The sequence below is a fragment of the Erinaceus europaeus genome, chromosome 1 (genome assembly GCF_950295315.1).
Source record: "Erinaceus europaeus chromosome 1, mEriEur2.1, whole genome shotgun sequence".
NCBI classification, from domain to species: Eukaryota; Metazoa; Chordata; class Mammalia; order Eulipotyphla; family Erinaceidae; genus Erinaceus; species Erinaceus europaeus.
Window position 1 is genome coordinate 157,955,585 of NC_080162.1, and position 13,311 is coordinate 157,968,895.

General features: G+C 44.3%; 1 protein-coding gene across 3 annotated transcripts in view; it reads right to left on the bottom strand.

Annotated features, from left to right (window-relative positions):
- The window catches only part of BLVRA (biliverdin reductase A), a 58,586-nt gene that overhangs the window by 14,641 nt on the left and 30,634 nt on the right, over positions 1-13,311 (bottom strand). Inside the window, exons 3-5 of one of the 3 annotated variants that reach the window (XM_060198808.1) lie at positions 9,949-9,996; positions 7,117-7,238; positions 4,942-5,061 (exon numbers count right to left, since the gene is read on the bottom strand). In XM_060198808.1, coding sequence (XP_060054791.1) covers positions 4,942-5,061; positions 7,117-7,238; positions 9,949-9,996 — 290 coding nt within the window. The remainder of the gene's footprint in view (positions 1-4,941; positions 5,062-7,116; positions 7,239-9,948; positions 9,997-13,311) is intronic. The other 2 variants (XM_016190734.2, XM_060198801.1) reach the window with 2 other exon arrangements.

Consider the following 13,311-nt stretch of genomic DNA (forward strand, 5'->3'; position numbering starts at 1 on the left):
ACCATAGTAACTAGCTTTCTGTGCAGAAATCTGAAAAGATTTCACTAACAATATCTAAGATAGTCCCTGCAGTATGAACAGACATTTTCTAGGTGTGACAAGAAGTGGCTTTGGCATTTTATGGGGCTTTGTCCACATGGATAATGATGCCAAATTAAGTTTGACAGGGAAGTGGGTTACAGGGAAGGGAGGGTGCAATGACCAGGAGTTGGAGTAGTGGTTAGAGTGCTGGTATTCATTGAATGAAGTCCTGAGTTCAATCCCTGACATCACATGTACCAGAATGATATTCTGTTTTTCTCTTCCACCTCTTTTTTTTTTTCTCATAGTAAAATAAAAAACGTTTTAAAGTAGTTAGGGATTAGGGAGGTGGTTCACCAGGACAGCACACCTTTTGCCATGCACTGGGTCACAGGTTCAAGCCCCTGGACATCATCACACGGAAGCAGCTGCTCAGGGAGAATTTTTTGTTGTTGTTGTTACTCTTGTGACAGAATTAGCTAAGATAAAAATATAGTGGTAAATTGAGAGAGAAATTTGCTAGGCATCAAGAAAAACAGGAAGAACGGAGAGGGACCCAGTGTCCCCCATCCCAACTGATAGTCAAGAATGGAAGGAGATATCAAGAAAAACAGGAAAAAAAGGAGGGAAGGGGGGGGAGGTGTTCAGCCACTCTTATTGTTAAGTCCAGAAGGAAGTGAGATGTCAAAGAAGCCATGAAGGGAAGTAGGTAACTGCAAAGAAAAAGATGTCCCCCCACACACAAGGGGAGGGGGCTGGCTGCCTGCAAATAAGGAAAACAGTCTCCTCTATTCTGCTTGCTTGATTCTATATAAAGGCTGTACTGCAAATAGCCCGTGGGCAGTTTTTGTGGAGAGACCCAAACTGCAGCCCCCTCTGGAGGGAATAAACTTCTCATTTTGCTCAAGTCTGGCTCTCAGTCTCATTACTGGGTCTGATTCTGGTGCTTTGTTCCACAACACTCTAAATCACTCTCTCTCCCTCCTTCCACCTTATACATTCTCTTTTTCTCCCTATGTTTCTCTTACCATCTAACTAGAAGGGAGGGAAAGAGGAAGAGTCTATGGGCTGGGTGGTGGTGCACCTAGTTGAGAGAACATGTTACAATGTGGCAAGGACCCTGGTTCAAACCCTCATACCTGCGGGGGTGGGGGGTGGGGGAGGGACGACGGACTTTGTGAGTGATGAAACAGGGATGCAGGGGTCTCTGTCTCTCTCCCTCTATATCTTCTCCTACTCTATTTCTGGCTGCCTCTATCCAATAAATAATAGATTAAATTTTTTTTTATTTATTCCCTTTCGTTGCCCTTGTTGTTCTATTGTTGTAGCTATTATTGTTGCTGTTATCAATGTCGTAGTTGGATAGGACAGACAGAAATGGAGAGAGGAGGGTAAGACAGAGAGGGGGGACAGAAAGGTAGACACCTGCAGACCTGCTTCACCGCTTGTGAAGCGACTCCCTTGCACGTGGGAAGCTGGGGACTCGAACCAGGATTCCTACGCAGGTCCTTGCGCTTTGCGGCACCTGCGCTTAACCCGCTGTGCTACCGCCCGACTCCCAATAATAAAGATTTTTTTTTTTTAAAGAGTCTGTTGGAACATGAAATTGTGCAGACATGTAGCCTGATGACAAAAAAAAAAAAGTATCTGTAGAACTTAACTGTAAAAGGCTAGAATTCTGTACTCATTTTTGAATGTGTTGCTGTGGAGACAGCATAATGATTGTGTAAAAGGTTTTATGCCTGAGGCTTTAAGGTCACAGATTCAATATTTAGCACTACTGTTAGCTAGAGCTGAGCAGTGCTCTGGTCTCTCTCCCTCCTCTGTATCTTTCTTTCTGTTATCACTCTCATTAAAATACATTAAAAAAAGGAGTTGGCCGGTAGCTCAGCGGCTTAAGCACGTGGCGCAAAGCGCAAGGACTGGCTAAGGATCCCAGTTCAAGCCCCGTCTGGACCTGCAGGGGGAGGCGGTGAAGCTGGTCTGCAGGTGTCTTTCTTTCCTCCTCTCTGTCTTCCCCTCCTCTCTACATTTCTCTCTGTCCTATCTAACAACAATGACATCAATAACAATAATAGTAACAACAACAATAAAAATACATTAAAAAAGAGGTTTGAATGTTATCCTACAGATAATGTATTGTGCACATCTTTTCAGTGTAGGAATTACAGCATTGCTTTTTCTCTTTAAGGAAACACACTCTGGTACCTCGGAAGGTTAAGGGAAAGCAAGAAAGACTGGGGAAACAGCATAATGGTTATGCAAGAAGCTATTTATGCCTGAGGCTCGGTGGTCCCAGCGCCACTATAAACCAGAGCTGAGCAGTGTTCTGTCTCATCCTCTCTGTATCCTTCTGTCTATATGTCCTCTCTCTCTCCTCCTCCTCTCTCTCTCATTAAATAAACAATAAGTATTTTTTAAAGGGGGAAAGCAAGGAAAGGTATTCCTGCCCACAGCACAGTTGGCATAAAAAAGGGAGCACCCTGCTCCTGGGTATGACAGCAGCTGTAATTTCATGCCTTGTCAGCTCCCAGCTCCTGCCTGCTTGGGACTTCTCCTTCAGGCTTCGGGTCTGCCAGATGCTTAAAAGCCTCCACGCTTGGAGTTCAGTGATGGGAAACACTTCATTTATGCTTTACAAAGTCATCTCCTCTCTTTGATGCCATCACTACAGATGACAAAAACACTTTATTTCATGATGCCAAAAATATAAAGGATAAAATGTCAGAATCTGATTGAAACTTAGAAAGGATAACACCAATTTGCCAAGGCACAGGAAAAAAAAAGTGCTGGCTTCATACTCTATATAACATGTTGTCAAGAAGTTAGAACTGGGGCCAGGCTGTAGTGCACTCAGTTGAGTGCACACATAACCATGTATAGGGACCCAGGTTTGAGCCCCTGCGCACCACATGTGGGGAGTGACTGGACTACACTTAACTTGCTGTGAAGCAGATTTGCAGGTGTCTTTCTCTATCCCTCTCTATATCTCCATCCCCTCTCAATTTCTCTCTGGCTTTATCCAATAATAAATAAACAAATAAAAATTAAAAAAGGAAATTAAATTTCTTAAAAAAAAAAAGAGCAGTGAGCCCCAGCAACAAACTTGGTGGCAATAAAAATGAAGTATTCAGGGAGTCAGGAGATACTGCAGTGGGTTAAGCACACGTGGCATAAAACATAAGGATCGGGGTAAGGATCCCAGTTCCAGCCCTCGGCTCCCCACCTGCAGGGGAGTCGCTTCACAAGCGGTGAAGCAGGTCTGCAGGTGTCTATCTTTCTCTCCCCCTCTCTGTCTTCCCCTCCTGTCTCCATTTCTCTCTGTCCTATCCAACAACGATGCTAACCATAATAACTACAACAACAAAACAACAAGGGCAACAAAAGGGAATAAATAAGTAAAAATAATTTAAAAAATTAATTAAGTATTCAAACTACTTTCAATACATTTAACATTATTTTAATTTTTTGAATGTTATTTATTTACTTACTTTTATAGAGAGAGAGAAATTGACAGGGAAGAGGGAGAGAGAAGGAGAGACACCTGCAGCACTATCTACCCACTCATGAAGTGTCCCCCTGCAGGTGTGGGAACGGGAGTCTGAATCCAGTTTCTTGCATATGGTAATGTGTATGCTCTACTAGGTGTGCTACCACTCAATACATTTTTAAAAAACAAATAAGACAATTTAATCTTTAATGTTTCTAGCATTATAAAGTAGTACACTAAATGAATATTGGTTTGACCATTCTTGTACATATTTATAACCAAATAGTAAAACTGTGAAACATTTGACATTTTAAAAATATGGATTTATTATTAATTGGGGGTGGGGAAGAGAGAAAGAGAGAGGAAGCAGGGAGGAAGAGAGAGAATTGGAGCAAAACTCTGATATATGAGCTGCCAGGGTTCAAACTCGGGACCCATGCTTGAAAGTCCAATGCTATATCCACTGAGTCACCTCATGGGCTGAAACATTTGACATTTTTATTATTAATAATATTATTATTTGATAAGGCAGAGAGAAATTGAGAGGTGGGTAGGGAAGAAGACAGAGAGAGGAAGAGAAAGACATCTGCAGACATCCTTTACTGCTCATGAAGTGGACCCCTGCAGGTGGGAAGTGGGGACTCAAAGCTGGGTCTTTGCGCTTGATAATACCTGTGCTTAACCGGATGCACAGCATCCAGGCCCCATTTGACTTTTTTTTTAACCAGAGCACTGCTCAATTCTGGTTGATGATGGTATATGGGATTGAACCTGGGACTTCAGAGCCTCGGGTGTGAAAGTCTCTTTGCATAACCATTATGCTATCTACCCCTGCCCTCTTTTGACCTTTTTATTTTTTATTAATTTTTTATATTTATTTATTTATTTTCCCTTTTGTTGCCCTTTTTTTATTGCTGCTGTAGTTATTATTGTTATTATTGATGTCGTCCTTATTAGGACAGAGAGAAATGGATGGGGGGGGGAAACAGAGAGGGAGAAAGATAAATACCTGCAGACCTGCTTCACCGCTTATGAAGCGACTCCCCTGCAGGTGGGGAGCTGGGGGCTCGAACCAGGATCCTTATGCTGGTCCTTGCATTTTGTACCACGTGCACTTAACCCGCTGCACTGACTCCCTTGACAGTTTTTATTTTTAAAGCAATGGATCTTCTGTAATTTTTCTACTTCAACTACTGAGCAAGACTTCAGCCTGCCAGTATATATATATTTTTTGTCATCAGTTCTTCGACACTGTAATCTTTTTTAGAAAGAGAGAGAGAAGGAAAGAGACCACAGCACCAAAGCTTCCTCTAGTGCAATAGGGACCAGGCTTAAACCTATCACACACTCACAACAAAGTAGGTGAGTTATTTTACCAGCCCACTCACTTCTACAGAATTGTGCTACTCTGCAAGGTATTGAAAATTTACCTGATGTAGTCCTCATGGCTGGAGCTTTCAGTGCAGATGTAAGCAACCTCAACCTCTTGGTTGGAAAGAGCATCTTCCAAAGAAATCTGCTGGACACCATCAATGCTCCCAAGCTCTCGTCTGTTGAGAAGAACAGAGGAATAGAACTCAAAAGTAGCAGAAGATCTTCTCATAAATGAACGCCATACTTCTCCCCTCCTCCCAACAATGTCCTGATGACCAGTTTTAGAGGAATGAAATGAACTTCCTCCCTCCAGCTTCTGGGGGCAATTCCCACTACATAGTGAGAAAAAGGGCCTCAGAGTTGAAGTCTGGGGAGCTGGCACTACTACCACCACCAAAAGTCTGTACAATGTGAGACTGATCCTATGAATCACTCTCTAAAATGCAAAAGAACTGAGCATTCTCTTCTCAAAAAGTGTTGTCTTTGGTCACTATCAGCTCCAAGAACCTGGCCAACCCACAACACTATCAAACCAAATCCAAATCCAATCCACAAGCTCCTGAGAGGGGCCAACTGCCGTGGGACACCAGGCTTCATCCTCCACTGAATTCACAGCCTCTTGATGGTCTGATAGAAAGCAAGTGACATGCCTCCTTTGCAGCTGAGAACAAAACATACAAATGCAGCAGCTGCTGAGGCTCAGCAGCAAGGGCTGGGCAGGAAGCTTAAGCTTTCTGATTCTCAGGAAGAGTTGGGGGTCTGGCCACCTGTTTCCTTCCCAAGTGCAGACTGGAACAGCAGGACACTGCAAAGTGACTGTCACAGAGAACCTGGGGCAGCCAGCAGGAGACTTCGTCCACTCAGAGCTTTACTTCAGTTGTCTCAGGTAGAGGGCACTAGAGACAGTGCAGCTGCCAGAGGACAGTTATCACTGTCTTGTACATGAACCATCAAAACAGTGACTTGGGCTGTATGTATGTATTCAGTTTCTCTAGAACAACAGAAAGTAGAGCTATCACATTTGTTCACTGCCACATCCCCTGAGTCAACACACTGCCTACTTCTAGTTCACAGTGCATACTGATAAATGATATTACACAGTGTTAATGTGCTGAGTGCTGCGGGTTTGAGGACGTGGGGAGGTGGGGGAAGGGGTGATCATGGGGCCAGGAAAAAGATGAGTTCTAACTGAACCGCAGAAGATAAAAATAATCCTTCAAAGGAAAGTGGAAACTTCATCATTAAAATTTTTTAAAAAATCAAAATTAGGGGGCTGGGAAGTAGTGAATCCAGTTGGGCACACATGTTATTATGCTTATGGGTTTAGGTTCAAGCCCCCAGTCCCCAACTGCAGGGGTGAATTCATGAATGGTGAAGCAGTGCTGCACGTGTCTCACTCTCTCCCTCTCTATTTTCTCCTTCCTTCTCAATTCCTCTCTACCCTATCAAGTAAAAATAAAATAAAATAAAATAAATGGCCCCTGGGAGCAGGAGATTCACTGTGTAGGTACTGAGTGCCAGTGAACTAATTAATTAATATTAGCCAAGGGAAGAAAGCATGGGTTGGCAAAATATCTCATTTGGATAGTGCACCTGCTTTGTCATGTGTGTGACTCAGGTTCAAGCCTGGCCTCCACCACACCAGAGGAAGCTTCAGTGCTGGGCTATCTTCCACCCTCTCACAACCCCGTCTCTCTCTTTCCATCTAGAAAAGATGTTTTGGGGGTGCTGCAGTCACAACAATAGAAACGTGGTGTATGGGCTTTGGATTCAAGTAAACATGCATTCAAAATCAACTCTGAGTGAGACTTTGCAACTCTGACTGCAGGCACATGACTTATCCTCTCTGGCTCAACTTTTCCATCTGTAAAGTGGTATCGATAAAGGTATCTGTGTGAAATAATGGGTAAACTGTGCAAAGCCTAGAGCCAGCACACATACAAGGTAGTACAATCCTTCTTCCAGGCTAGTACCCCATGGTTTGCCTTCCTGCCTTTGCCATCACAGTCCCCTCAGGGCTGAATGACTGCTCCGCCCAGGTGTAGGTCCAGCGCGCCTCAGCTCCCTGAACCCAAGAACTTGACTTCCTGTGGGGCTGAGCCTGAGCACAATGCTCTGGAAGGACTCAGGAGATGGCTGGCTCCCTCCCGGGGACATCCTGGTGGATCCTCACCCTGCCTGCCTCACTGGGCTTCCCATGAATGATAAGGCATGAAGCAAGAGCAGGTTACCTGGACACGAAGCCCATCAGGCTCAGGAAAGCAGAGGAGGCATGTGGGCTCTGCAGGTCCCTCATGCGCACAGAGCCAGCCCTGCCCACGCCGACCACCACCATGCCAAACTTCTTCCTGGGCTGAAACACAGGGCACCAACTTAGGGTTGAAAATGGTGCTGGCCTCTAGCAGAGGACAGCAAAACAGATGTGTTGGCAAGAGGGGTCAGCATGTAAATGAGCCAGGGAAGGAAATAACCCGAGTCATACAAGCAGTGGTAACCTGGGAGGGTGGAGTGGGGAACTCCCCAAAGATGAGTTCATCCACCCCACAACAGCACTCCAACAAGGGCTCTTACTCAAGCCACCCACAGGAAAGACTTCTTGCCCTGGGTGTTCTTTCTCCCTCCCTTCCCACTCCTTTTCTTTTCTTTCTTTCTTTCTCTCTTTCTTTTTTTCTTTTTTTGCCTCCAGGGTTATTGCTGGGGCTCAGTGCCTGCACCATGAATCCACTGCTCCTGGAGGTCATTCTTTCCCCCCTTTTGTTGCCCTTATTGTTGTAGCCCTGTTGTGGTTATTATTGTTGATGTCGTTCGTTGTTGGATAGGACAGAGAGAAATGGAGAGAGGAGGGGAAGACAGAGAGAGGGAAAGAAAGCTAGACACCTGCAGACCTGCTTCACCAGCTGCGAAGCGACTCCCCTGCAGGTGGGGAGCCGGGGGCTCGAACAGGGATCCTTACACCGGTCCTTGCACTTTGTACCACATGCGCTTAACCGGCTGCTCTACTGCCTGAACCCCCTCCCCACTCCCTTTCTTTTGTTTTCTTTTCTTAAATCTTTTTATTGGGGTGTTAATGGTGTACAGTATAGTTGTTGACACATGGGTACAATTTATTTCATTATAGCTGTCTGTAAAACACCACTGCAAGCAGGGAAGCAGTTACAGAAGCCAGACCTTCCACCTTCAGCACCCCCCAATGATCCTAGGTCCATACTCCCAGAGGGATAAAGAATAGGGAAGCTATCAAGGGAGGGGATTCAGTACAGGGTTCTGGTGGTAGGAATTGTACTCCTCTTATCCTATGGTCTTGTCAACATTTCCATTTTATAAGTAAATGAAAAAATAATAAAAAAATAAAATAAAAAACACCATTGCTTGGCCCTTTCTCTCTGTTTCTATAAAACAAAAACAAAATGGCTGCTGATGTGGTGGATTCATCATGCAGGTACTAAGCCCCAGTGCCAACACTGTGACAATAAAAATCAGTCAGCTGGCCCCACACGATAGCACAGTGGTTTAGGTGCACATGACGCAAAAATGCAAGGACCGGTGTAAGAATCCCAGTTTGAGCCCCCGGCTCCCCACCTGCTGGGGGGCCACTTCACAAGTGGTGAAGAAGGTCTGCAGGTGTCTTTCTCTCCCCCTCTGTCTTCCCTTCCTCTCTCAATTTCTTTCTGTCCTGTCCAAGAACAAGGGCAACAAAATGGGGGTGGTGGGGGAGAAAAGCCTCTAGGAGCAGTGGATTCATAATGCAAGGCACCAAGCCCCAGCAATAACCCTGGAGGCAGAAAAAAAAATCAGTCAATAAAAATAAATTTTTAAAAAATGGAAAATGATTTGATGCTCTTTCTCTGACGGAAAACCCTTCATTTCTCCAAATATTGTACACTAAACATTCATATCTCCCAATTCATAGGCTGAAACCCCAGCCCCCGGTTTCATGGTACCAGAAGTGGGGAGTTTACATGGTAGTGGGGGTGAGATGAGGCCCTGAGGTTGAAGCCCTCCTAAGTGGGGTCAGGGCCCTGGGATGAGTCACCCGAAAGCCAGCTTCCTCTCTCTACTCTCCACTCAGGTGAGGGCACACTGAGAGCCCAGAACCACAGCATCATTCTAGCATATATGATATTGGGGATTGAACACAGGAACACATGCTTCAGGGTCCAGTGCTTTTAACCCACTGCTCCACCTCCCTCTGGGTGTTCAAAATAACATTTTAAGCACTGAGTGATAACAACAATTCTTTAAATCAACATTTCCTTAATAAAGAGAATTGATTCCCCCCCGCCCCCCAGCACTACTCAGCTCTGGCTTATGGGACTTTGGAGCCTCAGGCATGAGAGTCTCTTTGCATAACCATTATGCTATCTAACCCAACCCCCAAAAAAATTAAGCAGAGAGACTGTCTGTAGAATGTGTTACTTATAATACAGGCTGCATCAATTGCCAAGCCTGCATTTAACTACACCAAATTTCACACCCAGTTTATATCCCATATCCTCTGAAAGCCACCAAGGCTTATTTTATTTGCATATGCTACCAAATTGTTTCAACATCACTTATTGAGATATTCTATCTTTCCCCCTCTCTCTTTTACTTATTTGTTGGATAGAGACAGTCAGAAATTGAGAGACACAGACACCTGCAGCACTGCTTTGCCACTCACACAGCTTTCCCCCCCTGCAGGTGGGACTGGGGGCTCAAATCTGGGTCCCTGTGCATATGTGCTCAACCTGGTTCATCACCACCCAGCCGCTAGACTATCCTTTCTCCACTGAAATGTTTTGCAACTTTGTGGACATTATCTTGAGTAATGTAGTTTTATGGCAACTGTCAAGTTGGTTACTGAATTGTCCAACTTGTTTTATTTTCAAAAATTTTACTTCTCCTGCCTCTGTCTTGATCTCTAACGTAAGATACTAGTAAATTCCTTGCTGAATGGCAGGGCAAGATGACACTACAAATGTTAGGGTAAATAACATTCTATATGAAATCCATGAGATCATCTGTTTAGAACTTTCAGAATAGAGGGTCTGGAGGTGACTCATTTGGGAGACTAGCCTTGTTACCATTGGAGAGGATCCAGGCTCAGGACCCCAGTCACCACATGGGAGCTCCTACAGAGGAAAAAGCTTCATGAATAGTGGAATGGTGCTGTGGTGTTGCTCCTTCTCTCTCTCTGTCTCTGGCTCTCTTCCTTTCATGCTCTATCTAAAAGAAAAGAGAGAATTGGGGAGTCGGGCTGTAGTGCAGTGGGTTAAGCGCAGGTGGCGCAAAGCACAAGGACCGGCATAAGGATCCCGGTTCGAACCCCGGCTCCCCACCTGCAGGGGAGTCACTTCACAGGCGGTGAAGCAGGTCTGCAGGTGTCTATCTTTCTCTCCTCCTCTCTGTCTTCCCCTCCTCTCTCCATTTCTCTCTGTCCTATCCAACAACGACAACAACAATAATAACTACAACAATAAGACAACAAGGGCAACAAAAGGGAATAAATAAATAAAATAAAAATTAAAAAAAAAAAAAAAGAAAAGAGAGAATTACCAGGAGCAGTGGAGTCATGCTGGCACCCATCCCCAAAGATAGCCCTGGTGGCAAAATAAATACGTAGTAACAATAGATAAAACTTTCAGAATAGCTCATAGAAAAATATAATTACAAGGTGAGTAGTTTAGCTAACAGTTACAGATATCTGTATGTGAAGCACCTCTTTAAAGAAATAAGGTTGGAGGGTGGGTCGGACAGTAGTGCATTGGGTTAAGTGCAGGTGTGAAGCGCAAGGACCACTATAAGAACACAAGTTAGAGCCCCAGGCTCCCCACCTGCAGGGGGGTCACTTCACAAGTGGTGAAGCAGGTCTGCAGGTGTCTGCCTTTCTCTCTCCCTCTCTGTCTTCCTCTCCTTTCTCCATTCCTCTCTGTCCTATCCAACAATGACGGCATTATCAACAATAACAATAACTACAACAACAATAAAACAACAAGGGCGAGATTTCCGGAGGCAGGGCTGCAGAGTAGCAGCAGCTGTGTTTCTCTCCTCTCCTCTGCCTGGTCAACTAGGAATACCAAAGGAGACCACCTGGGACCGCAACAAGGCAGGACTAGAACAACTTCAGGAACTCACCAAACCACTGGTGAGGACAAACACTTGTGGCTTGTGGACAGGGAAGAGCCTAAGGAGAGATCGAGCGGCTGGTAATAGTCCAGCAGTTTACCAGTTGAGGCACCACCTCCAGTCTGCTTTACCAACAAAAAGACTGCTGAAGGGAGGAGAGGACTCCCCTAAGACTCACCAAAGCCAACTGTGAATCTCCATTGCTACAGCCCTCAGAAGCTGGAGCAGCAGGGGGGAGACCCTGTGCTGACATCTGGAAATAGAACTGACCCAGAAACTTAGGAGAAGAGCTACACCTTAGTGGCCTAGCAGTGGGGCATAGTGGGAGCCTTTCCACATTGTTCTCCTGTTGAGAACATGGTGAATAACTACCCCAGAACCTACAGACTATAAACAGGACTTGTTTAGAAACTCATAGGGCCCAGCAGTGCTGCCTGGCTTGGCAGAAAAGCTGAATTGAGCCTGGAGCTTTGGATCCTTGGGGTGTGAGAGTCTCTTTGCATAACCGCTGTGATATCTCTCCCCCATCCTGCTTTATCTCTTGGTCCAGTGAGTGATTAAGCTAAGAAGCCTAGTTATAGTTTTAAAGCCCTCAGGCTCCCATAGCCTACAGGGAAGAAAAAGAACAAAAGAGGCTTTTAACAGCCTCTGTGCTCCAACTCAGGGATTGAAATAATATTGAAACAACTGTTAATTTCCACAACTGTGAACTCTTTAAGTACCTTACTTAGACACAAGTCAATCCAGGCAAGAGTGATCAGTAATTTGAAAAGTACTGAGAGGGACCTCATAACACATTCTATATAATGATTAAACAAACAAGAAGAAATATTGGAGAAATGAACCAGGACAAGAGTCCAGCTACATCTAATCTTTGACAAAGGGGCCCAGACTATTACATGGGGAAAGCAGAGTCTCTTCAACAAATGGTGTTGGAAACAATGGGTTGAAACATGCAGAAGAATGAAACTGAATCACTGTATTTCACCAAATACAAAAGTAAATTCCAAGTGGATCAAGGGCTTGGATGTTAGACCAGAAACTATCAGATACTTAGAGGAAAATATTGGCAGAACTTTTTTCCGCATAAATTTTAAAGACATTTTCAATGAAACGAATCCAATTACAAGGAAGACTAAGGCAAGTATAAACCTATGGGACTACATCAAATTAAAAAGCTTCTTCACAGCAAAAGAAATCACTACCCAAACCAAGAGACCCCTGACAGAATGGGAGAAGATCTTTACATCTTATCTGATCCATACATCAGATAAGAGTTTAATAACCAACATATATAAAGAGCTTGCCAGACTCAACAACAAGACAACAAATAACCCCATCCAAAAATGGGGGGAGGACTTGGACAGAATATTCACCACAGAAGAGATCCAAAACGCCGAGAATCACATGAAAAAATGCTCCAAGTCTCTGATTGTCAGAGAAATGCAAATCAAGACAACAATGAGATATCACTTCACTCCTGTGAGAATGTCATACATCAGAAAAGGTAACAGCAGCAAATGCTGGAGAGGGTGTGGGGTTAAAGGAACCCTCCTGCACTGCTGGTGGGAATGTAAATTGGTCCAGCCTCTGTGGAGAACAGTCCGTAGAACTCTCAGAAGGCCAGAAATGGACCTACCCTATGACCCTGCAATTCCCCTCCTGGGGATATATCCTAAGGAACCCAACACATCCATCCAAAAAGATCTGTGTACACATATGTTCTTGGCAGCACAATTTGTAATAGCCAAAACCTGGAAGCAACCCAGGTGTCCAACAACAGATGAGTGGCTGAGCAAGTTGTGGTCTATATACACAATGGAATACTACTCAGCTGTAAAAAATGGTGACTTCACCGTTTTCAGCCGATCTTGGATGGACCTTGAAAAAATCATGTTGAGTGAAATAAGTCAGAAACAGAAGGATGAATATGGGATGATCTTACTCTCAGGCCAAAGTTGAAAAACAATATTAGAAAAGAAAACACAAGTCGAACCTGAAATGGAATTGGAGTATTACACCAAAGTAAAAGACTCTGGGGTGTGTGGGTGGGTGGGGAGAATACAGGTCCATGAAAGATGATGAATGAAATAGTGGGGGTTGTATTGTTAAATGGGAATCTGGGGAATGTTATGCATGTAAAAACTATTGTATTTACTGTTGAATGTAAAGCATTAATTCCCCAATAAAGAAATAAATTATTAAAAAAAAAAAGAGTCCGGCTAAAGACAGCCCAAAGGTTAGAACCACAAAATAGTGAGGTTAACATCCAAATACTTGTAAGGAAATACCCACAGGAGTGAGTAAAGAGTTTGAAAGAA